Here is a 22,720-nt window from a genome sequence, read left to right as displayed (position 1 = left end):
CGCCGAACCACAGCAGAAGACCCCCGCCAACAAGAAACCAACAGCTTTTGTAGGGAACTAAGAACCTGCGCACCGGTGCTCCAATTACACTGCAATCAGCCAGTCACCTGCAAACAATACAAACGCACACACATATACACACACACAAAACAAGGAAGGACTGACAGGGACGTCACACAACTCTCAACTATGCTCCAAGGTCTCCAGAAATGACCGCTTGGGGCAGTTAACTGCTTTACTTCTACTGAGCAGTCTCTATGGACCAAAGAAGGTTGACCTAAGGTATCATAAGTAAACACCACTGATTTCTGTCTCTGTCTCTTTGGATAAAGTCTCAGGGATTTTGGAGAGTCCATCTCTGACTCACTGTCATTTACGTCATTGTCACTGTCAATGTCCCCATCATGACTTGAGCAGAGTCCATTTTTCTCAAGGTTAAGGGGCAAATCCCCTCCTACGGAACCATTTTGAAGGGGCAAATCCGCTTCGCTCTGAAGAGGCAAATCCGCTTCGTGCTAAAGGGGCAAATCCTCTTCGCTCTGAAGGGTTTCATCTCGAGGCTTGAAAGGTGGTGCTCTTGGGTTAAGAGGCATGCGATCCTCCTCTTGCCTCCTCTTGATCCTCCTCTTGCCACCGACCGGTAAGAACATATTCCTCCTCCGACTCGCTCTCAGAATCTACTGGAAACGGTCTCTTTTTGTCTTTGTCAATCTTATTCCCTTTAGGCGTGTTTTGAGCGTTCTGTGAACGAAGTTGATCTGATGTTTCCCTTTCCAGCGGCAGGAAGTCACACGGTAGGAGAAGATTTCTGTGGATGACACGGCTTTTCCCCTTCTCTCTTTCAGGTCTCACCTCATATACTGGACTTTAAGCATGTTTCCTTTCCTTTACCACATGTACCTGATCTTCCCAGTATGACCGTATCTTCCCGGGACCCCCCCTCGGAGTTAGATTGCGGATCAGGACTCGGTCACCAGGCTGAAGATCTCTCCCCTGAGCCTTCTGATCATAGTAAGCTTTCCCACGGGCTGCTGCTTTTCACTCCACTTGTCCATTGCCTTGTGGATGGTAGGGTGTGGTGTGTGATCCGCGAATTACACAAAGTTCTTTCAGTTTCTTCATCAGTTTGTTGTCAAATTCTTTGCCCATGTCATGATGGATTTTACAGGGAAAACCAAACTTCAAAGCAAAGTCATTGAAAAGTTTCTCTGCAACAGTCTTGACAGATTTATCTTTGGTTGCGTATGCCTGTGCAAACCTAGTAAAGTGATCCATCACCACAAGAATGTACTCGAAACCTTGCTTGCAGGTCTCCAGATGAAGAAAGTCGAGTGAGACCATTTCGAATGGATGTGTGGTGTGAATCGGTGTTAAAGGTGCTCGACTTTGTCTGACTGGCTTTTTCTTTTTCAGACACTCACATACTTTAGTGACAAAGTGTTCCACATCTTTCTGCATTCTTGACCAGTAAAAGCGCTCTCTGATGAGGCAGAGGGTTCTCTCCACAGTCCGCACCCAGATGACCCATCTTTTGGTGGAGTTCAGTTAGAATCAGGGAATGGTAAGACTCAGGCAGGAGCAACTGTTCTCTTTTCCTAGTTTTCCTATACAGTATTCCATCTTCACCCACCCAGAGTTTGAACCATTGTTTTAACAGCATTGCCACATCCGGATGTTCCGCTTTTACTGCCTCTCTACTTGGTCGTTGATCTTTCTCCTTGAACTTCAGGACTTTCCCAATAATACTGTCATTCTCCTGAGCTTCTCGAATCTGGGCTGGACCCAGGTCACTTTACTCTCTCTCTCTCACTAGACTCAAAGCATTAAAATGAATCAACCCTGCTCCTTGTGAGGGGTTTTCACACTCCACTACCACTCCTTCCACTGTAGCTTGAAGGACTTCTGGTTGCATTTGTTCTGTGCACTGCTCCATAAACTTGTCGATGTCCAGTGGCATGCGTGACAGACCATCCGCATCAGCATTATGTTTACCCGGCCGGTATTTTATGGAAAAGTTGAAGTCAGCAAGCGCTGTCGTTAATGCGCTGTCAATATCTTCTATAACAGACACGATGGCGGAATCTACACATAAAGTTTCATAAACAAAGTTCGGCAGGAGCACGTTCACATAGGCTAATCAATCCAATCAACTTGTCATCAAATACCATGTCTACCCTATCAGCATGAGAGGAAACATATATTCACTCTGTCAACTCACCTAACATTCCTTGACAGTTTTCAGCATCCCTCCACTCACTCTCATTCTTCCACAGCCTGGAATAGGGGGGGGAGTACTTTGGGTTCGGGCCGAATACCAAGCCCTCTCCTCGGACAGCACGTCAAATATGCATTTATTCTATCTGACTTATTTGTAAATGTGTGAACTTGTGAAATCTCAATTCTCCAGCGGCAGTCATAACGAATTCAACCCAAGCGCTCATTGGTGACGTAGATGATTACGTTGCTCATCTGTCCATCATCATATAAAGCCCGCCCTGACAATTTGATTGGTCCGAACAATTTTTGTTCGGGCATAATAGCTCCTCAACGGATCGAGTCCAGACCGAACTTCCCGACCTAAACATTTTGTGGGCGGGGCTAAGTTCGGCTGGCATCCAGGCTAGCATAGTACAAGTAATGGCGGAAACGCCACAAACAGCCCACTTTAACGCCAGAAATTCAAGCTTGCCAGAATGCATGTGATACCTTTTCTCTGGAGCACTTAGTGTTCTGGACCCGTAAGCCATTACTACCATCTTACCGTTCTGGCGTTGATACAATATTGCACCAACCCTTCCTGGGATACATCGCAGTGTAGCACAAAGGGCTGAGTGAAATCTGGGAAACCCAGGACTGGAGGTTTTGCGAGGTGATCTATCAGGTTGCTCAGTGTCGCCTGATGGGTTTGTGTCCACTCAATGGGTGTCCGTGATGTTAAATTACTTCCTTTCCCCTGCCGGATGTTTTTCCCTTCCTCAAGACCATTCCTGATTCACCTGAACCCTTTTCTCTTGCTGTCAGTAGCTGGTACAGTGGCTGGGCAATGCGTGAAAAATTTGGAATATAAGAACAGTAATAAGACAGAAACCCTAACATCTTCCTGAGGTCACCCACTGTAGATGGTGTCCTTTCCTTCAAGTCCTGAACTGGAGCAATCTCCGCTGGGTCCATCGTATAACCTTCACCAGACACCATCTTCCCCAGGAACCTCACTTTGCGTTTGAAGAGCTCACATTTTTTGGGGGTGAGCTTTACACCGTGCTCTTTGTAGCGCTGGAGCACCAGCTGCACATGAGCCAAATGATCTTCAAAACTGCTGCTATGGACCAAGTTGTCGTCTAGGTAGGACTGACATATTGTGTCCCGCAGGCCTAAAAAGGCTTTCCATACTTCTTTGGAAATCGGCTGGTGCCGAACTCAGCCCAAATGGAATGCGTATCCATTGGTACAGCCCCCATGGTGTTATAAATGCTGATAGCGGCTGGCTTTCCTCATCCAGGAAGCCCTGGTGGTATGTCTTCCCTTGGTCCAAAACAGTAAACCACGTGCTTCCAATTAATGCATCCAGCATGTCTTGTATTTTAGGGATTGGGTGGCGATCAGGCACTGATTTCTGGTTTAGCTCCTGGTAGTCGCAACATAACCGAAGACTGCCGTATTTTTTTCTCACGCAGACTACTGGAGATGAGTATCCTGACCTGGAGGGAGCTACCCAACCTTTATTTAACAAGTCTTGCAGGTACTCCTTGACCTCATCATGCAAGGGCTTTGGGACAGACATATAAGTTTTCTGCACAGGCCTTGTGTCATGAAGTGTGATGTGCATCTTTAATGATGGAATGCAACCAATGTCGTCATCATTGTAAGCAAAAGCTTGACACTCATCCCTCAGTACTTTTCTCACAGCTGGGCTTTTGTGAGATGGTCCAGATTCACAGGGGGATGCCATGCTGGTGGTTTGGGTTTGGGTTTTGGGTTTTCTCTGCCGGAGGGTTCTCAGGTCCAGTGAGGTGGACTGCCACAGGATACACTATTTTCACGGTCTGTAAGTGACCCAAAATGTGGTTTCTCTGTAGGGTGATATTATGCTTTGCTGCATTGACCATTGATATGGGTATATACTTTATGTGTCTTACAGGAATCTTCACCACTGCTTCACTCAATTCTAGATCTTGAACTGGGCTTGCCTCACTGGGTAAGAAGAGCAGTTCTTGGCCCTGATACTGAGACCTGACGTGAGCAAGGCAAATACACATGTTTTCTCCGAATTTTTACCACCCCCACAGTTACCTCTTGCTCCTTAGTCCGGATTAATTTCATTAATGTGTGTGCCTCACTGTGGGTGATTGAGAATGCAGAACTCATCGTATGTAGCGTTTTCTTCTCTCCACGTCCAGGAGCGTCTTCAATATTTTTTACAACCTCTTTGATGACGTTGTACCCAATGATTGGGTCCTCTGCTACTGTTAAATCACTGGACACCAACATTCAACATTCAACACTGGACACCATTCCACTGACATTTCAAACCACAGACGTATTACTTGCTATTTACAGTGGGTACGGAAAGTATTCATACCCCCGGTAAATATGATCAAAAATGGCTGTAACAAATAAATCTTTCATTCAAAAAATTTGATCTTTCGTTCAAAAAATTGCCAAAATTCTAACCTTTCATTTAAGTAAAAGAATTCAAATTGAGCGGGTAATCACATTATGAACTAAATGTTTTCCTCCAAAACACATTGGCCACAATTATTCATACCCTTTTAGTAAATACCTTTTTGCAGTCTCCTTTTGCCAAGATAACAGCTCTGAGTCTTCTCCTATAATGCCTGATGAGTTTGGAGAACATCTGACAAGAGATCAGCGATCATTTCTTCATACAGAATCTCTCCAGATCCTTCAGATTCCCAGATCCATGTTGGTGCTTCTACTCTTCAATTCACTCCACTCATCAGGTCAGGGAACTGTGACGGTCATGGCAGAAGCTTCATTTTGTGCTCCCTAACACATTTTTGTGTTGATTTTGATGTTTGTTTTGGATCGTTGTCCTGATGGAAGATACAACCACGGCTCATTATAAGATTTCTAGCAGAAGCCGCCCGGTTTGGATTTTTTTATCCGTTGATATTTGATAGAATCCACGATGCCATGTATCTGAATAAGAAGTCCAGGCCCTCCAGCAGAAAAAATATGCCCACAACATTAAAGATCCAATGGTATATTAAATTGTACACATGGGGTACTTTTCATCCTTGTGTGCACCAAACCCATCTAGCGTGTTTGCTGCCAAAAAGCTCTTTTTTTAGTTTCATCTGACCACAGAACCCTGTGTTGTTTGAAGTTCCAGTCGTGTCTGACAACTGAATATGCTGGAGTTTGTTTTTGGAGGAGCGAGGAGCATTTTTCTTGAAATCCTCCCACACAACATGTGGGGATGTAGGGGTTGTTTGATTTTTTTATAGGCTTTCTGACCCCAAGACTCAACTAATCTCTGCAATTCTCCATCTTTGATCCTTGAAGAGTCTTTGGCTACTCAAACCATCCTCCTCACCGTGCATTAAGATAATATAGACACACGTCCTCTTCCTGGCAGATTTGTAACATTTTTACTTGATTATAACTTCTTAATTATTGCCCTGATGGTCAAAATGGGTATTTTCAATTATTTAGCTATTTTCTTACAGCCACTTTCTATTTTGTGACGCTCAACAAACTTTTGCTGCAAATCAGAACTGTATTATTTGGTTTTACAGCAATGATTATGATTATGATTGTGATGGATGATTAAGGGAATTTGGCCTTTGTGTTTCCTCATATTTAAAATCCTGTGAAACAAGAAGTCATAGCTTGACAATTTCATGTTCCTAGTCCCCCTGGTGTGCTAAAAAAGGTAAATATTAATGGGAATATACTTCAGAGATATTTTATTCATAAAACATTCTAGGGGTATGAATAATTGTGGCCAACGTGTTTTGGAGAAAAACATTTATTTCATAATGTGATTTCCCCCCCAATTTGAATTCTTTTACTTAAATGAAAGGTTCGATTTTTGCCAATTTTTTGAATGAAATATCAAATTTTTTGAATGAAAGATCACATTTTTTGAATGAAATATTTATTTTTTACAGCCATTTTTGATCATATTTACCGGGGATATGAATACTTTCCGTACCCACTATATATCACCCATATCGATTCAATTTGACAGTTACTTTTTTTAATTCAAAGATTGTGGTGAAAACAAACCTATATCTGGCTGGCGCTCTGCAACTGAGATGAAACTGAGGTAAAAATAAAAATAAAAATCCGGTTTGGTCCGGTTGGTGAACTTTTAATCAACTTCAAGGGGGGGTGAAACACTTATTTTCAGTCAATCTCATGTTAATCTTGAGTACCTATAGAGTAGTATTGCATCCTTCAAATCTTCAAAAAGTCTTTAGTTTTATTATATTTATAAAAGAAAGATAGGCTGTACCGAGTCTTTCCGGAAAAAAAACGAGCAGCTGGAGGCGTGCCGTGTGGGCAAAGCTAAAGCTGTGCTTATGCGCCGAGCTAACAACACACAGAGACATTTGAAGCAGTTTTACTCACCGCCTGCGACCGCGAACCTTTATCATTGTGACTGCTCGATCCTTAAGCATTAGACGATCTGCAAATCCGTCGATCTGCGCTTTGTTTATAAAACAATCATCGTCGAAATGCAGGGAACAAACTTAACTTACACAACTCCGTTGATCTCTGGAAAAACAAACTCCATCTACTGGTCCCTTAACGCTGGGTTCTTTGGGAATCTGTGCAGGGTTGTCTTGCCCTGGCAACCAAAAACACATTTCTTTGGTGACATTGACTTCCCTAAAGCCGAGCACAGCGCTTAGATGAGGTATTGCTTTCGCTCTCCTCTCGCTCTGGTCTACGGATGGGCGCGCCTGCGCGTTTCCGGGAGAAGTGCCCTTAGGACCCATATAAGGAAATTATGCCCCAGCTGACGTCACACAGGCCCATACTCGAAAAAAACTTTCCGAAACTTGTGACAAACCGGAAGGACAATTTTTGGCACAGAAATACTCCTTCAAACGTACAATTTAATTTTTGAAACTTTGTCCATGTTTAGCATGGGAATCCAACTCTTTAACAGTGTAAAAAACTCAGTATGCATGAAATAGCATTTCACCCCCCCTTTCACTGAAGCTTGAACACAAGGAAGTAAAAAAAATCAGTGAATCTTCTATGTGCAAAAACACTCTGACTCGAAATGGATAATATAATTCTAAAACGAACTAAAAACTTGCATCCACTTTCACAATATAAAATGTCACACTTGCTCTGTATCACTCCTTCTGAAGACACGTAAGGTCCAACATGGAAAATCATCCGGTTTCCGCGGGCTTCTCTCGAAAATTCTCTGAGAAAAAAAAATGATTCACAGAATCATCTTGAGAGGTTCATTTTCATGAATCGCTCAAATCCGCCCATGATGGATTGAATCTGACCATGAATAAAAACTGAAACAGCTAGACAAATTTTTAGTGTAATTGAATTAATCTGTGCTCATAATTGTAAATAACAGTAATGTTTTTAATGTAGGCTACACACTAAAATAAAATTGAAGTTTAGGTTTTAATGCATTCTACCAGGCAGCAAGATATATAGATAAATTAAGTTTAGTTTACTAAATTTAGTTTACAAAGTAAATTTACTTCTATTAAAGTCATTTATACTTCATTAGAGTATAATTGAAGTAAAACCAGCAGAAAATTTAGTGCAGTTTTTTTCAACTTACATTTATAAGTTAAAATAACAATTATACTTGTTAATTCAACAGAAAATCTAGTGCAGTTGTTTAAACATACATTTTTGAGTTAAAATAACAATTTAAGCTGTTCATTCAACTTTCAGTCTAGTTGAGGACAAGAAAACTTAAAATTTCTTGTTGTCTGGACAATCTAGTTATCTCTACTCACAAAAATAAGTTGAAAAAACTAAATTGCAAAAATATTTAGATGAAACACAACATTTAAACTACACACACAAGCAAACATTTTAATTACAAAATGATTTATTAGAGTGTATTCTAGAAGATACAGTTGCATATTTCACATATCACTAGTTTTCATTTTAAATCCTGCATCACAAATTTCATTTTCATGTGTGACAATTTCTCTAAACTTTATCACAGTACTATGTTATAAAATTCTTAACCTACATATTCTTAACCTACACTTAACCTACAGGTTAAGAATAATTACTATTCTTAACCTACAAACATAAAACTTTCCTAAATGTCGAAGTGATTCTTATGCTTATCACAGTAATAATTAACTTTATTAACTTAAAGGCAGGGTCGGCAGGTTTTTTTCTAAAAAAAAAATAATCAAAATTTGTTTAAACTTTCTTTATATACCAATACATAATTAAAATGTAAGTACTCTGAAAAAGAGAGTATAAAAATCGAGTCTCTGTAGTCTTCTCAGGGCTGCAATAAACACAGCTACTTATTTCCATTCGGAACGAATGAAATGATTGGCTGGGCGACTGTCACTCTCCCTCGCTACCATGGCTAACACCCCTGCTGCTACAGGAGCTGCCCACATGCACGCACCCGTTTCGAGGAGGCGAAGAGGCACGCAAGCTAGGAAGAATCACAATTATGGCAGAGAAAGAGCAGTCAAAATTCCCAGTATCTGCATATACAGTCAGCGAAGGCAAACAAGGTAAAAAAAGGAACTAGTAAGGTAGAAAGGTAGGCTACTTGTCACCTGAGTGTAACATTAGTCCTCATCAGAGCCAACAGTGCTTTCATCGTGGAAGCTCTTACATGCAAAACACCGTATATGTTATGAATCTTGCACGAAATTCACCTTCATCACAGTGTAACTGATGGTAATGAGAAAACGTGTATCAATGCAACCTGTTTTTAGCTTTGCCTTATGTTAGCTCGTTACCAAATCAAACTCAATATATTTTAAACTTTACCAGTATCGATATGCTAGCTTGATAGTGAGTACTAACAGCCATGTTAGTTGTTTATATTCATAATGATAAAGTTAGGTATTTTATTACATGTGATTCTGACATGATCATGCACTGCGCTCCTCTCTGCTCGTCGCCGGCAAACGCGTCCTGCAGCTGAGCGGTCCGCATCGCTTGTTCATGTGTTTTGGGGGCGTGGCTTTGGAAGGAGCCCAGAAGGGAGGGGGTGGGAGTGAATGGAAATAGCAGTCCTGCAAGGAACAGACACTCGATTTTTATACTCTATTTTTCAGAGTACTTACATTTTAATTATGTATTGGTATATAAAGACAGTTTTAACAAATTTGGGAAAAAGTTTTTTAGAAAAATCCTGCCTACCCTGCCTTTAATAAAATCTATGAATATCATTTACTTGATAGTTTGAGTTGAACATACCAAAATAATTGACTAAAACTCCAACAATTAATTTTGTCTGAAATTTACAGTTATATTTAAGTATGAAGTTTTTCACTAAAATAATTTAGTATTTGACTAACCAATTATTTATTTAAAATACACTAATATATTTGTGAAATTTCCATCACAATAGGCTATTTGAGAATGGATAATTAAACTGATCTGTTTCAAGAACCACAAATATTACTTAAATAAAATCAATATTATTAATATTTAACATGCATAAGAAATTATACATGAATATCAGTCACGTGACCTCTTACGTCATCCGCTCTTTTTCCAGTTGACTGCCGCCATCTTGAGTACCTACTGAGTGCTGTCTATGGTACTGACAAGCATTAACTAGCTAGCTTGCTACTGTTTACAGCTTCGTACAGATACAGTAAATGGCTACGAAAGACAACATTTGGCACCTCGACTGCCATGAAAAGAAACGCTACTTTAAAAAAATAATATCGTTAGGGTGTGATCCCTATGTGATACCTGAACTACCAATCCTGGCATTCAATGTTATTATACGTGATCCGACTATTCAAAGCGTGTATTTAAATGGTCCGGGGCAGAACTTTTGCCAAGCGTGTCAGAGGTTCTGGGTTCTAATCCGCACTTATATAGTTTTTTTATTTTTTTTTCATCAAAACCGATTATGTTTATCAGTGGTTGTATATCAGACAGGGACATGTATGTGTGCAGTTTGTTTTGTAATTTCACCGGAACGAACAGAGAGTCTCTCCACATTGAAGTGCTCGTCCGAGTGAAGCCTGTGTGCGAGCCACAAACAAACACAGTATCCGCACCACTGATCGCAGCGGCAACGAGCACTTCGATCACTTGATTGCATGAACAACACATTTCAGCGCTAGGTCGCCTCTTATTTAACAAACTAACTAAATGAATGCTCTGCTAGTTAACTGGAGATATTTTATTTTTTATTGGTACATTCGTGCCGCAAGATGTTTCAAAAGTGGTGGGGACATGTCCCACCCACAAATCAGGCGTCTTTTTTCGTCCTGAGGTAGCCTGTAAAAGGATATTTTGGGGTCATATTTTTTGTTGTTGCACCTCACCACACAACATATTGAATGCATACGTTAGCTAGCTCCTTTGCGACTGACATGAATCAGGTACTCAAGATGGCGGCAGACAAGTTTTAGAAGTGAGTGACGTCAGTGAGGAGACGTTGGTGACATCATCTGATATTCATCTATACTCAATTAAAACAATGCACCCCTCCCCCACCCTCTGACGTGATGACAACTCAACAGTTGAGTGAGCGCGCGCTGTTTGAACTCTCTCCAGTCCAGAAGAGTTCTCCTCTCCTCTTCTCAGCGTCGCAGAATTGGTGCATTTCCTCTGTGAAATTCAGGTGTGTGTGTATGTTTTATTTTATCTGTATAATCATTAATGTGCTTTAAATCATTTTATTTAATGCGAAAGAACATACAGAGACGCAATGTTACTCACCTTAAACGAGTTAAACGAGTGTCGACTCACGCCTGTCTTTTCGCATGATTGTAACGCCTTGCATAAAAAACACATGACTATATTCCTAAAGATAATTAATAAAACTAATTTGGATAATAAAATGTCCACAGAACTGTGAACTGTTTGTTTATTGGCAGGTTATGGAGTCAGTCGCGTTGCAGCATCTTTCGGCTGAGTGACGCAGGACGGCGGTCAAAAGTCAGAGGTTCCCCCGCAGTGGCGAGTCCATCTCCGGCACGGGAACCAGCGCTGATCCGGTGGACATTGGATAACAGACCGGTTGATTACACTTGAATTACTTGAATGTTTAGGCCTAAATGTTTAATTTTTACTTCGAAAATGTTTGTTACATGAGTTTAAATGTAGGCAATATTGTATACGTGTTAAAAATAGTATAAAATAACTTATTATAAATAACTGAATTGCTGTAGGCTACTCATGTAGTTATACCAGTTGTTGTATGGAATATTTTTTACAAAGGTGTAGAGGAAATAAAAAAGTTAAATAGTACTCGCATATAAACACAGTTAATATTACTCATAAATATTTGTTTTTAAATGACCCCCCCCCCCCCCCCCAATTATTTCTACTCAATTTTATTTGTTAATGTACCAAATGCAGTTACTCAGATCTATTTAATTTGTTTTACTTACATTTACTCAGGTAATGCAGTGTATGTAAGTTAATTGATTCCACTGCTTAAAAATGTAATCAATATTCTAAGTGTAAAAATATTTCACCAAAAAAATTGAGTAAATCATATTAAAAGTTTTTAGAGTGCATCACCACCAGAGTTCATGTCACATATACAAAAATATATTCCAGCCAATTTTTAACATTTTAATCACTGTTCTAGAAACATATTTGACTCAACTTTGTTCATTTGCAATAATATGTTATGATTTGTTCACAAACAACAGGCCCAGACAGTTCACAATTAATGCAAATACACGGTCTTACAATGTCATTGCTTTTCAACTGCTCTTTCAAATCCTGTAGGAAAATGAACAGTCTTCATAAAGGTCAGTGATATTCTGACAGTAATCCTCGAACCGGCTTCTGCACTGTACAATTTTAAAATTTGCCAACTGCATATAAGTGAATCAGATGTTGGTCATCAAAACATGAAATCTGTATGAAACATAAACAAATTACACAAAATGTGTATAAATTCTGTATGACTTTAATTTGACTAGCATATGATTCAATATAAGAACTTTAAATTATTTATGAATATCAGTTATTTTCTAATACCATACACATTTGCATACTTTTGTCATGTAAAACTCATAAGACTTTTTACAGTATTCATATACAACGCAAAAATCCCCTACAAGTTCTATATTTAGTATGAAATGGGCCATAATCGGTCTGATTTTGTATATGATATGTATTGGCCTTACATGAAACACAGAAGGTAATTCTGGCCGATTTAAGTAAGAAAGATATATGGTTGCTGTATATGAAGCATGCAGGTTTTTTTCATATGGGTTCGCTCACATTTAATGATGAACATATATCATTAAAACCTTTTCATTTATGGAGTCAGATGAAATAACGAGTTAATGCATATGAGAAAATGTATTTCACTTAATCAAAATACTTTGCCACGAGGAAAGACAGTAACACGCAAAAACCTTCACCCGCTGACCAGATGCCTCCATTGGGCCGATTGAGCCGGGTTTACATGTCCAAACGAGAACCTACAAGAGATTGAACTAAGCTGGGGGTATAAATACACTGGGCAAACAAAGGAACTAAACTAGGTGCAGGTGACAGCAATATGTAACTATAGAAACAAATGGCATAATCAGGCAACATATCAGCCCCCAGTCTAATCAGGCAACATATTTCAGCTATTTAAATGACCCCTCAACAGCATTTGTCAACATTGGATGCAAATTTCTGGTACTTGTATTGTAGAAGAGAAGAATCCACACTGACTGCTGAATTCTGGTCTATCAAGAGAAGGTTGTCTTCATTTATTTAATGTTAATTTAATATTCATTATGTTTTATCCTTACTCCTATTGAACTCCCTTATATAAATGATTTATGGTTATGAACAGAGCAATGAAGGTTTTTCAGAGCGTCCTGCTACTCTTCAGCTGCCAGTTCCTTCCCACTCTGGGTAAGCTACTAATGTGATTTGATAACATCAATATATTATAAATCCATTAAAAAATATTTTTTTGATGGTGTTATATAACGGTATGTAATTCATTTGTGAGTGTCTATTTGTACTCATTTTGCTCCATGTTTCCACAGCTTTAAACTGTGAAGTGATGAATGGCACACTGAAGCAGATAGACGCTGGATCTGGTTTAGTGGTTGGAGTGAACGATCAAAATGAAGCGTTTATCCTAAATATTAATGTCTTCATAAAGCTTGGCACATCTCTAAAGCACCTCAGTGTTGGTCCTGCTGGTCTGCTCGGGGTGGATGCAGCTGACAAGATCTACAAGGTGCAGGGTGGCAGCTTTGTGCAGATTCCAGGTGAAAAGAGAAATTACAGAAACCAATAAATGCTTAATGGGTCATTAATTTGTTTTAAGATATTATCTTATTGTTCTCAAATTAATCTTTCATCCAACCTGTGTATTGTACTGTTAGGCCTTCTCAAACAGGTGGATGCTGGAGGTGATCAGATCACTTCAGGTGTCAATGTGAATGATGATATATTCTGCTTAAATATGGATGATAATAACAAATGGCCATCCAGCAATATTTCTTGGGTTACAATTAATGGAAAGCTGAAGTATTTCAGCTGTGGCCCGTACAGCTGTTGGGGAGTGAACAGCGCTGACCAAATCTTCATCTTGAAGGTAATGTCATAATGTTAAATACAAGGGCATGAGTTCAAGTTTAAATACACCAGGTTTTTAACAAACTAGACCTCACACACGTTTGATTTTCTGACATAACTAAAGAAATAAAGAAACTGGTGTGGAAGCAGCAAAGGCAGTTATTTCATGTGACTTCATTATGGTTGACTGGTTTGTGTCTCTTTGGGTCTGGTGCAGGATGTGTCTAGTAATTCCTGTTCCGGGTCCGGCTTTGTGAATATTCCTGGACTTCTGTCCATGATTGAAGTAGCAACTGATGGCAGTGTCTTTGGTGTCAACTCTCAAGGGAACTTATGGCAAAGGTAAATAGAACCTTCATCATATTAAACATTGTATGAACAAAAGTGATTATTAATTTTCTGATATAAATCAAATGCTACATTAAAGAAATGATTTTGCAGAACTGGTGTCACTCAATCCAACCCCGCTGGTACAGACTGGATCCCGATGGTTGCCTGTCCCAATAACCACAAGCATGTGAGCTTTGACCTGGGATTACTGTGGGTCGTCTGTGTTGACGGCTCCATCCGTAAATGTACTTTATAGTCTGTTATGAGTCACTGCAGCAACCGAGGAGCTCAATCATTAACCGAAACCTCAAAATAATCAGTCATTATTAACAAATCTAAAAGTTTGATTAATCTCTCCGCTCGTGAATCAATAAAGCATTATGATAGCATCTTATCAATGTTTCTTTTGTGTATCATTTTGTTCAGTGGTTCTCCAACTGAGAAAAAAGCATTTTGTTTCTTATGTCTGATTAGAAAACATGTTTTTGTTTAATTTCTATAGTTTTCATCACACTTTTAAAGTTGCAGCAAGTTATTAGTGAAGGATCTAAGGATTCAAACTAGCAACTTGTGTTGTGCAGCTTCAACAGAGCACACATTCATTTGTTTAACTTCATTTATGTTATTTCTATATCTGTCACGATCATTTCTACATGCACTAATGTAGCAATTTGTATATTTAATGGCTGTAACACAGTTTGTTGTTGTGGGAAGGAGGTGGGAACCGATGAGCAAGACTTTTAATAATAAAATACAAAAGTAAAGGCAGCTGCACCTCACGGATGACTGCTGCCACATATAATAAAACTAACATAATAGTCCATGCCTGGCCTCTTATCCTTCACTGTCATTGCTCCTCCTTTTATGCTTCTGCTCCTCTGTGAGAGATACAAGACCGGTGCGTCGCTCATCAGTAATCCCGCCACCGGCCTTGTGCTGTTCTCTCACAATCCTCTGCCTTGTCCTGCTTGACACAATGGCTTTTTTTTTTATTTTTATTTTTTTTTTTTATTTTAAAATCTTAAAGGCAGGGGAAGTGCGGAAGCAGGTGATGAAGTGAAAATATTTCTTAATTCTCATTTGTACACAATCAGCAAATGTTATTAGATTATACCAAAGCAAAAGCAGTGCAAGATTACGGCTTCACATCATTCTGTGGTGTTAAAAACCTTATTTGTCACATACATATACAGAGTTCCCAAAAAGACTTTTTAACAAAAATGTTAAATTACAACATTAATACATTTTTTAAAATGTTTAACAAACTAACAAAGAATTAACATTTGCAAAATTCTGAAATTTAAAATAAGTTTTTAAAAAAAAGCTGTTTGATTACAACTTTCAAAATGACTGACCCTAACTAAACAAATGCAATTTTTTAAAAACTTTTAAAAACCTTATTCGTCATTGACCCGCACATACTTGGACTCCTTTATAATTGTGCTTGATATAAACAATCTATTAAATGCCCAACCAGAGAGGAAAACATTGTGGATCACTGTTATACTACAGTAAGTAGAGCTTATTATCACGCTGTGTCACGAGCCGCATTAGGACGGTCTGATCACGTCATGGTCCATTTGATCCCTGCATACAGACAGAAATGAAGACTCTCCAAACCGCTTGTGAAGACATCAAAGTAGTGGACCAGAGAAGCTGTTGAGGAACTTCAGGCATGCTTGGACTGTACTGACTGGGATGTATTCAGAACTGCTACCAACAATCTGGATGAATACACAGAGGCTTTAACCACCCTGCTTTAGAGAAGAGAAGATGCATATCCTTAACTGAACAGAGCTGCTCACACTTACATGTTCAGTTAAATTAAAAAGAAAAAAAAACATGATTGTTAGTTACAATTTTTAAAGTTATAATTTATAGACATTTTAAGAAAGAAATCATTTACCTGTTGAGAGTATGTTGACAGTCTGTGTAGTTGTAGCTGAGCTCCAGAACATCAGTAATGAGGTGACTGACAGTTACAGATTTGAAAAACAAAAAGGCGGGAATAAAGAACCCTAAACTCGAACACAACGAACCATTAATTTCATGTAAAGGCTTCTTCAGGACGATACAGTTCTAAATAGAACTGTTATACGTGTAAAGAACCTTTAAAGAATCATCTTTTTTTAGAGTGCACTTAGCATCAGTGTACTTTTTTCATTTTGTGTTGCAGCTGCGAAAACCTTTGTGGACTTAGTGGAGAAGCCTGAGGTGGAGCCGGAGAGCTGGAGAGCTTGACCACTGGAGGAGGAAGGACTCTGGGCAGAAGCGGATAGTCCATATAGTCGGACAGGACCGGCAGAGAAGGAGAGATTTCGAGGGTGAAGAAAAGGGTGAGACATGGATCTGCAGACTACAAATCAATCAGACAGTAATCCGTTCCTGGTTCTGGGATGGACTGGAGCACAAGCACTGACTCCCAGATGGATCTGGCGGTAGGCTCTAGGGGACGGAAATGGTGACTGTGGCTGGCTCTGGCTCCATAGCGGGAGTTTGCTCTGGCTTGGGGTCCATGGCTGGAACGGGGCAGACGTCCTTTTCCTCTTCTGCCTCCCTAACAGACGGTGAAGGGTGATAGCTGTAAGACTGGAAAAACTGGAAGAACTGGAAGAGAGGGCTACTCTTTGAGAGAAAAAAGGAAATTAACATTTGAACTCACTCTCGTAAAGGTAGCATCACCATTCGAGACGCAAGTCTCACCTCAGAATCATCCTAATCTACATGTCTTTCCCACTTCCCCCACTCTCTCTCTTTCATGTTGAGATCACCTGAAATTCACCCAAAAATCGATATGGTTTGATGTAAATAATTATCATACAGTATTATACATGTTTGTTATCATTTGAAATGTCTCAGTGCGACTGGTACAAATGTCTCATTCCCAAAGAAGTAAACCAAAAGGTAATAAGTTATTAAGAGTTTAGGGATAACTTGTACACAAAAGAGAGTGTGTCTTCCAGGCAAATGGCATTCTGTTCCCAAAAGGTGAAAACTCTGAATGCAAATTGCCATTGTTAGCAGGTGTTTCCATGTGAAAGAAGTTTCTGTCTATATAATGAAATGCAGCAAAAGGCTCAGGGTGATTCATGCATTTCCTAGTGTCAAGGTTTGCATCTTCGCTCTTTATTCCAGAGCATTTGATGTTTTGTATCTATTATCTTTGAACTGATTATGAAATTGGCATTATACATTTACTTAACATAATAAATTGTAAACATTTGATTTTTATTCTAACGGACTGTGACATTATTTTCAGGAAAGAGTTAAAAAGAATAGTCAAACATTCCCCTATGGAAAAGGTTTGCTAAAAACACCTGTGATTCTTATATGTTCCAACAGAATATTGTAAGTGACATATATGCTGCAAAAACCTGTAATAATGGATCCACTGGAGGCAAGTTGAGAGATGAGAACCCAAGTGCAGTTTATTATAACTAAAACAAAAAAATGAACATGAACAGACTACAGGAAACAATGCTTGACAAAGACACATCTTCTTCGTTGATGTTTAACAGCGGTTGGCATCCAACATTAATGGTGCATTTCCGCCACCTACTGTACTGGAGTGTGGGCCGGAGATAAATAACTAGATGGAACCCATGTAAATTTTACCCTTACCCCCATCTGACAAATCCGTGAATGAAGTTCTAGTTTTTCATATATTATGTCCGGTCTTGCTTGTGATCTAAATGATTGCAGACTCTTCAGAACTACACTAGAGTCTGAGCATATGACAACTTTTGCAGGTTTAATTTCTTCTATCCACTGCAATGCCAACCAAACAGCCACCAACTCAACGGTGAATACTGATAAATTATCAGAAAGTCTATTGCATCTCTACCCCCATTTTTGGTACACCGAAAGCAGATCCAACTTTTCCAGATTCAGGATCTTTAGACCCATCAGTAAATATGTCCAAATATTTACTATACTTAATCATCCTATCACAAAATGCCTGGCAAACATCCAACCCCTCTCTACTCCTTGTGTGGCTATTTAAAATCTCTAGATCCACACTAGTCTGCCAAAGAAGCCAAGGTGGTCTGACTGGCAGCGGAACTGTTGGGCTAAATTCCTTTCTCTCTAGTCCCATCTCTTTCCCAATAGCATCACCTACCCATCCAAAACTCTGACTTTTAACCCTTTCGTGTTCCCAGCATACCTGTATAACTTCTCTTGTGGGGTGAGACCTATCCTGTCCTTGCAGGTTTGTCCAATAGTTGGCGGTCAACTGTTCCCTTCTTAATTGCAGAGGCATCTCACCCATTTCCACCTGTATTGCCACTGCCGGTGACGTATGAAACACCCCAGAACATATTCTTAATGCTCGTGCTTGTACAACATCCAACTTGGCCAATGTGGTTTTAGCTGCATCTCTGTATGCCATGCAACCATAATCTACGTATTACTGATTTAATCAATGCATCATATATCCCCTTCAGTGCTTTCCTACTCGCAACCTAGTCCACTCCTGCCAAACATCTCATCACATTTAATACCTTTTTACATTTAACTATGACTTTCTCAATATGGCCAGCCCATGTCGACCTAGCATCAAACACCATTCCCAAAAATCTAAAGGACTCAACCTTCTCCAGTACAGTTTAAGATGGATCTCTTCCCCCAACTTTTTCCTTGTAAAGAAAACAACCTGTTTTTTCCCTTGAAAATCTAAAACCCCATCTCGTTGACCACCGCCCTACTACTGTAGATCAATTGCTTCCTGGACTTTCCTAACTGTATAATTTATATTCCTTCCCCTTTTCCACATAGCCCCGTCATCAGCAAACAAAGATCTTCCAATCCCAAGCCCCACCTCTGAAAATACATCATTTATCATGATGGAGAAGAGCAAAGGACTAATCACACTTCCCTGGGGGAGTCCCATTCTCTATGAGACAAAGACACATAGCAAACAAGAGGGCTTAAATACACACAAGACTAATGACTAGACAAGGGACACCTGTGAACAATGAAACAATGAACCAATGACAACATGACACATCAGACAAGGGAACACATGGCAGGATCACATGACTTACAAGGGATCACATGACAGACAAGGAAACATGACATGAACAAACCCAAAATGTGACAAAACCATATAAATTGCATTATATTAATGCATTTTTATGTCATATATGTCCTACATCTAAACTAAAGCCATATAGATTTTCATGATGTAAAAACGTAGGAAAATAATGCTAATTTAATATGAATGTCCAGCACGGCAAGATACGCAGTACTCGTTCCCTCTTCTAGAGAGAACCGAGGTTACGTTAGTAACCGAGTACGTTCTCTTACGAGAGGTCTCTCGTACTGCGTAAGTAGCTTACGCTAGGGGACCCAATGCAAAACGCTGTGCGTGCTGGGATCTAACACCAATAAACCTGAAGGCGAAGCCCAGGATTTACAGTGTACAATCCACCAGGGGAACTCACAGTCCTGGAAAGAGGAGGGAAATCACTCTATCCATATACAGCAGCGTCCATAGACGCAAACGTTTAACGTGACATCACACAGACAGGGCGGAACTGGCCTGAACTGATGCGGGAAAATGCGGGTCTTACGCAATACTGCCCATAGCATAAACAGTCGGCAGCGCTCAGCGACCTCAGTGTCCTGAATCAGCGAAACAGACAGCACTGGTTCGTCTATACCGACAGCAGCTTGGCCTGTAAGGCGGGAACCTCCAGGTTATAAAACCTTATAAATGTAGACGGTGAGGCCCAGCCCGCCGCCATACATATGTCTTGCAAGGAAATCCCGCTAGACCAAGCCCACGAAGAGGCCACACCTCTCGTGGAGTGCGCTCTGACACCCAACGGGCACTGTAAGCCCTTGGCAGTGTATGCCAGCGCTATGGCGTCAACTATCCATCTGGAAAGGCTCTGTTTCGAAACAGCCAGTCCCTTGGAACGTCCGCTGAACGAAACAAACAGCTGCTCTGTCTGTCTGAAAACAGACGAGCGAGACACATAAGCTCTTAGCGCTCTAACTGGGCAAAGAAAGCTTGCGTCCCCTTCCTCGTCAGAGACCGGTAGGGCGGACAGGGAAATGACCTGAGCCCGAAACGGCGTGCTGAGGGATTTTGGAACGTAACCATGCCTAGGTTTGAGTATGACTCTTGAGTCACTCGGCCCAAATTCTAAGCACGCCGCGCTCACCGAGAGCGCGTGTAGGTCACCTATGCGCTTCACTGAAGCGAGAGCCAGTAAAAACACTGTTTTGAAAGACAAGTGTTTGAGGCTAATCGTTTGGATAGGCTCGAATGGGTCACCTTTCATGGCTTCCAGCACCGTAGAAAGGTCCCACATAGGGACTGAGGGAGGTCTGGGAGGATTCAGCCTCCTAGCTCCCCTGAGGAAGCGGATGACTAAATCGTTCCTTCCTATTGCACTTTCGCTCTGCCGAATCTCTCCCACAACAGTTCGACTGTTTGTGGGTGTAGAGACCATTCGCTCGCCGGAAGGTTGTTACTGGACAGTCTCTCTGTAGAAGAGTCTCTCTTCTGTAGCCCAGGCACGTGCACTGCTCTCAACGAGCGCAGGTTGCGCTGAGCCCATAACAGGAGGCGTTCCGCCAGCCTGTATAAGTTTCGGGATCTGAGACCGCCTTGGCGATTTATGTAGGACACCACTGACATGTTGTCCGAGCGGACTAAGATGTGGTGGCCCTTTATCTGAAGACAAAAACACGTCAGCGCGTTGTCCACTGCCAACATTTCCAGGCAGTTGATATGTTGAAGCTTTTCCCGTTCTGACCACTGGCCGAAGAACGGTCTGCCCTTGAGCAGCGCTCCCCATCCCGAGGTGGAGGCATCCGTCGACACCACTTTCACCCTCGAGGAAATCCCCAGGCTTACACCTGATTGGTACCAGTCGTTTGCTTTCCAAGGTTTCAGAGCTGAAAAGCAAATCTGATCGACCTTGAGACGAAGCTGACCGGATGCCCACGCTCTGCGCGGTAACCGCGCTTTTAACCAGAACTGCAGAGGGCGCATGCGGAGCAAGCCCAGCTGAAGAACTGATGATGCTGAGGCCATGAGACCGAGCATCCTCTGAAATTTCCTGAGCGGGACGGTCGCGCCACAGCGGAAAAAGCTCGCTGCGCGCTGAATGTCCAGTGCGCGCTGTGATGACAGCCGCGCTATCATAGACTGCGAGTCCCGAACTGTGCCCAGAAAAGATATCATCTGACTGGGGTTCAGAGAACTCTTCGCCCAATTGACTCTTAGACCTAGATTCTCGAGGTGATCGAGTAAAATGGTCCTGTGCTCTACGAGCTCTGAGCGTGATTGAGCTAGAATCAGCCAATCGTCCAAATAGTTCAGCACTCGCATGCCTCGGAGTCTGAGGGGCGCGAGCGCTGCGTCAATGCACTTCGTAAATGTACGGGGTGCTAGGGACAAGCCGAACGGTAGGACTGTGTACTGATAAGCCTGGTCCTCGAAGGCGAATCTCAAGTATCGCCTGTGACGTGACGCTATCTGTATTTGAAAATACGCGTCCTTCAGATCTATCGACATAAACCAGTTTCCTCGGCGAATTTGCGCGAGGATTTTTCTGGTCGTGAGCATTTTGAAACTGCGTTTCGCCAATGCTTTGTTCAACTGTCTTAGATCCAGTATGGGTCTGAGACCCCCGTCTTTTTTCGGTACCAGGAAGTATCTGCTGTACAGCCCCCCTTCGCTCTGAGCTTGAGATAAAGGCTCTATAGCCCCTTTGCTCAACAGTTTTGATATTTCGGCTCGAAGTAGGTGTGCTACTTCTGTATTCACCGTGGTTTCGACGCGCGCCGTAAAGCGGCGAGGGCGCCGACAAAACTGTAGCGAATAGCCTCCTTTTATAATGTCTAGCACCCACTCCGAAACCCCGGGAAGCGCTGCCCACGCATCTGCATGGGTGGCTAGGGGTTGGATGCGAAGCGCGCTCTGCTCGCTGGGCGGCAGAGGTGCTTCGGTGTGCTGTAATATAGGCGTTATGCCTGTGACATTTGAGGCGGGGAGTGCGCTGATCACAGCGGGCAGAATGTGTACAGGCAAGCGGGCAGCTGTTCCGGCTTGTACACTGCAGAATACGCTGGAACAGTCACAATTCTTGGAACTGAACGAGCCGTGCGTTTCGGTGAGAGTCCGGCCGTGCCGGGACTCGAACACCGACGCTTTCCTAGGCGTGCTAGGATGGCTTCGGGGCTTCAGGCTTCACCGCAATCCTTGGCCATGGCCCACGCGGAGCGGGGCGGCGGCTAGTCGAGCGAGAGCGAGGCCTCGAGCTGCGGTCCTGTCGGCGCTGCGATGAAGCGGCAGAGGGCGGAGGCTGTGGCTGAGAGCTCCGAGCAGACGGTTTCGCACGGCCCGCTGTGGAACTGGAGCGCTTCGGTAGTAAGTGCTTAAAGGCTTGTGACGCTTTCTGCACCTCGGCGAATCTCTCTACGAACTCATTGACAGAGGATCCGAAGAGGCCAGCAGAAGAAAGCGGGGCGTCGAGGAACGCGGTGCGCTCAGACTCAGACATCTCCGAGAGCGTCAGCCATAGATGTCTCTCAGCAACGGTGACAGAAGCCATGTTCCGTCCTATGGCCTGTGCAGCAGACTTAGTAGCGCGGAGAGCGAGGTCCAAAGCGCTTCTCAAGTCCGCTATTCAGATTGCTTCTGGTCCCATCT

The 22,720-nt window shown here is 41.7% G+C and overlaps 1 protein-coding gene and 1 long non-coding RNA gene across 2 annotated transcripts; one reads left to right on the top strand and one right to left on the bottom strand.

Annotated features, from left to right (window-relative positions):
- Window positions 1–12,720: 12,720 nt before the first annotated feature.
- On the top strand, window positions 12,721–14,445 carry LOC311077065 (fish-egg lectin-like). The gene is made up of 6 exons (XM_084105629.1): window positions 12,721–12,888; window positions 12,986–13,047; window positions 13,185–13,412; window positions 13,530–13,741; window positions 13,940–14,064; window positions 14,164–14,445. The coding sequence occupies exons 1-6, from the start codon at window positions 12,782–12,784 to the stop codon at window positions 14,306–14,308; spliced, it is 879 nt and encodes a 292-aa protein (XP_083961755.1). The 5' UTR covers window positions 12,721–12,781; the 3' UTR covers window positions 14,309–14,445.
- Window positions 14,446–14,609: 164 nt separating this feature from the next.
- Window positions 14,610–17,494, bottom strand: LOC311076955. Its single transcript, XR_014604719.1, has 3 exons — window positions 17,427–17,494; window positions 15,959–16,823; window positions 14,610–15,809 (listed from the first exon to the last, which is right to left on the bottom strand). It is a non-coding gene; the product is annotated as an uncharacterized lncRNA (long non-coding RNA).
- Between the last annotated feature and the right edge of the window lie 5,226 nt (window positions 17,495–22,720).

This window comes from Abramis brama (genome assembly GCF_963993115.1).
Source record: "Abramis brama genome assembly, chromosome: 25".
NCBI classification, from domain to species: Eukaryota; Metazoa; Chordata; class Actinopteri; order Cypriniformes; family Leuciscidae; genus Abramis; species Abramis brama.
Note: the sequence above shows the minus strand (reverse complement) of the source record. Positions and strands in the feature narration are given on the sequence as shown.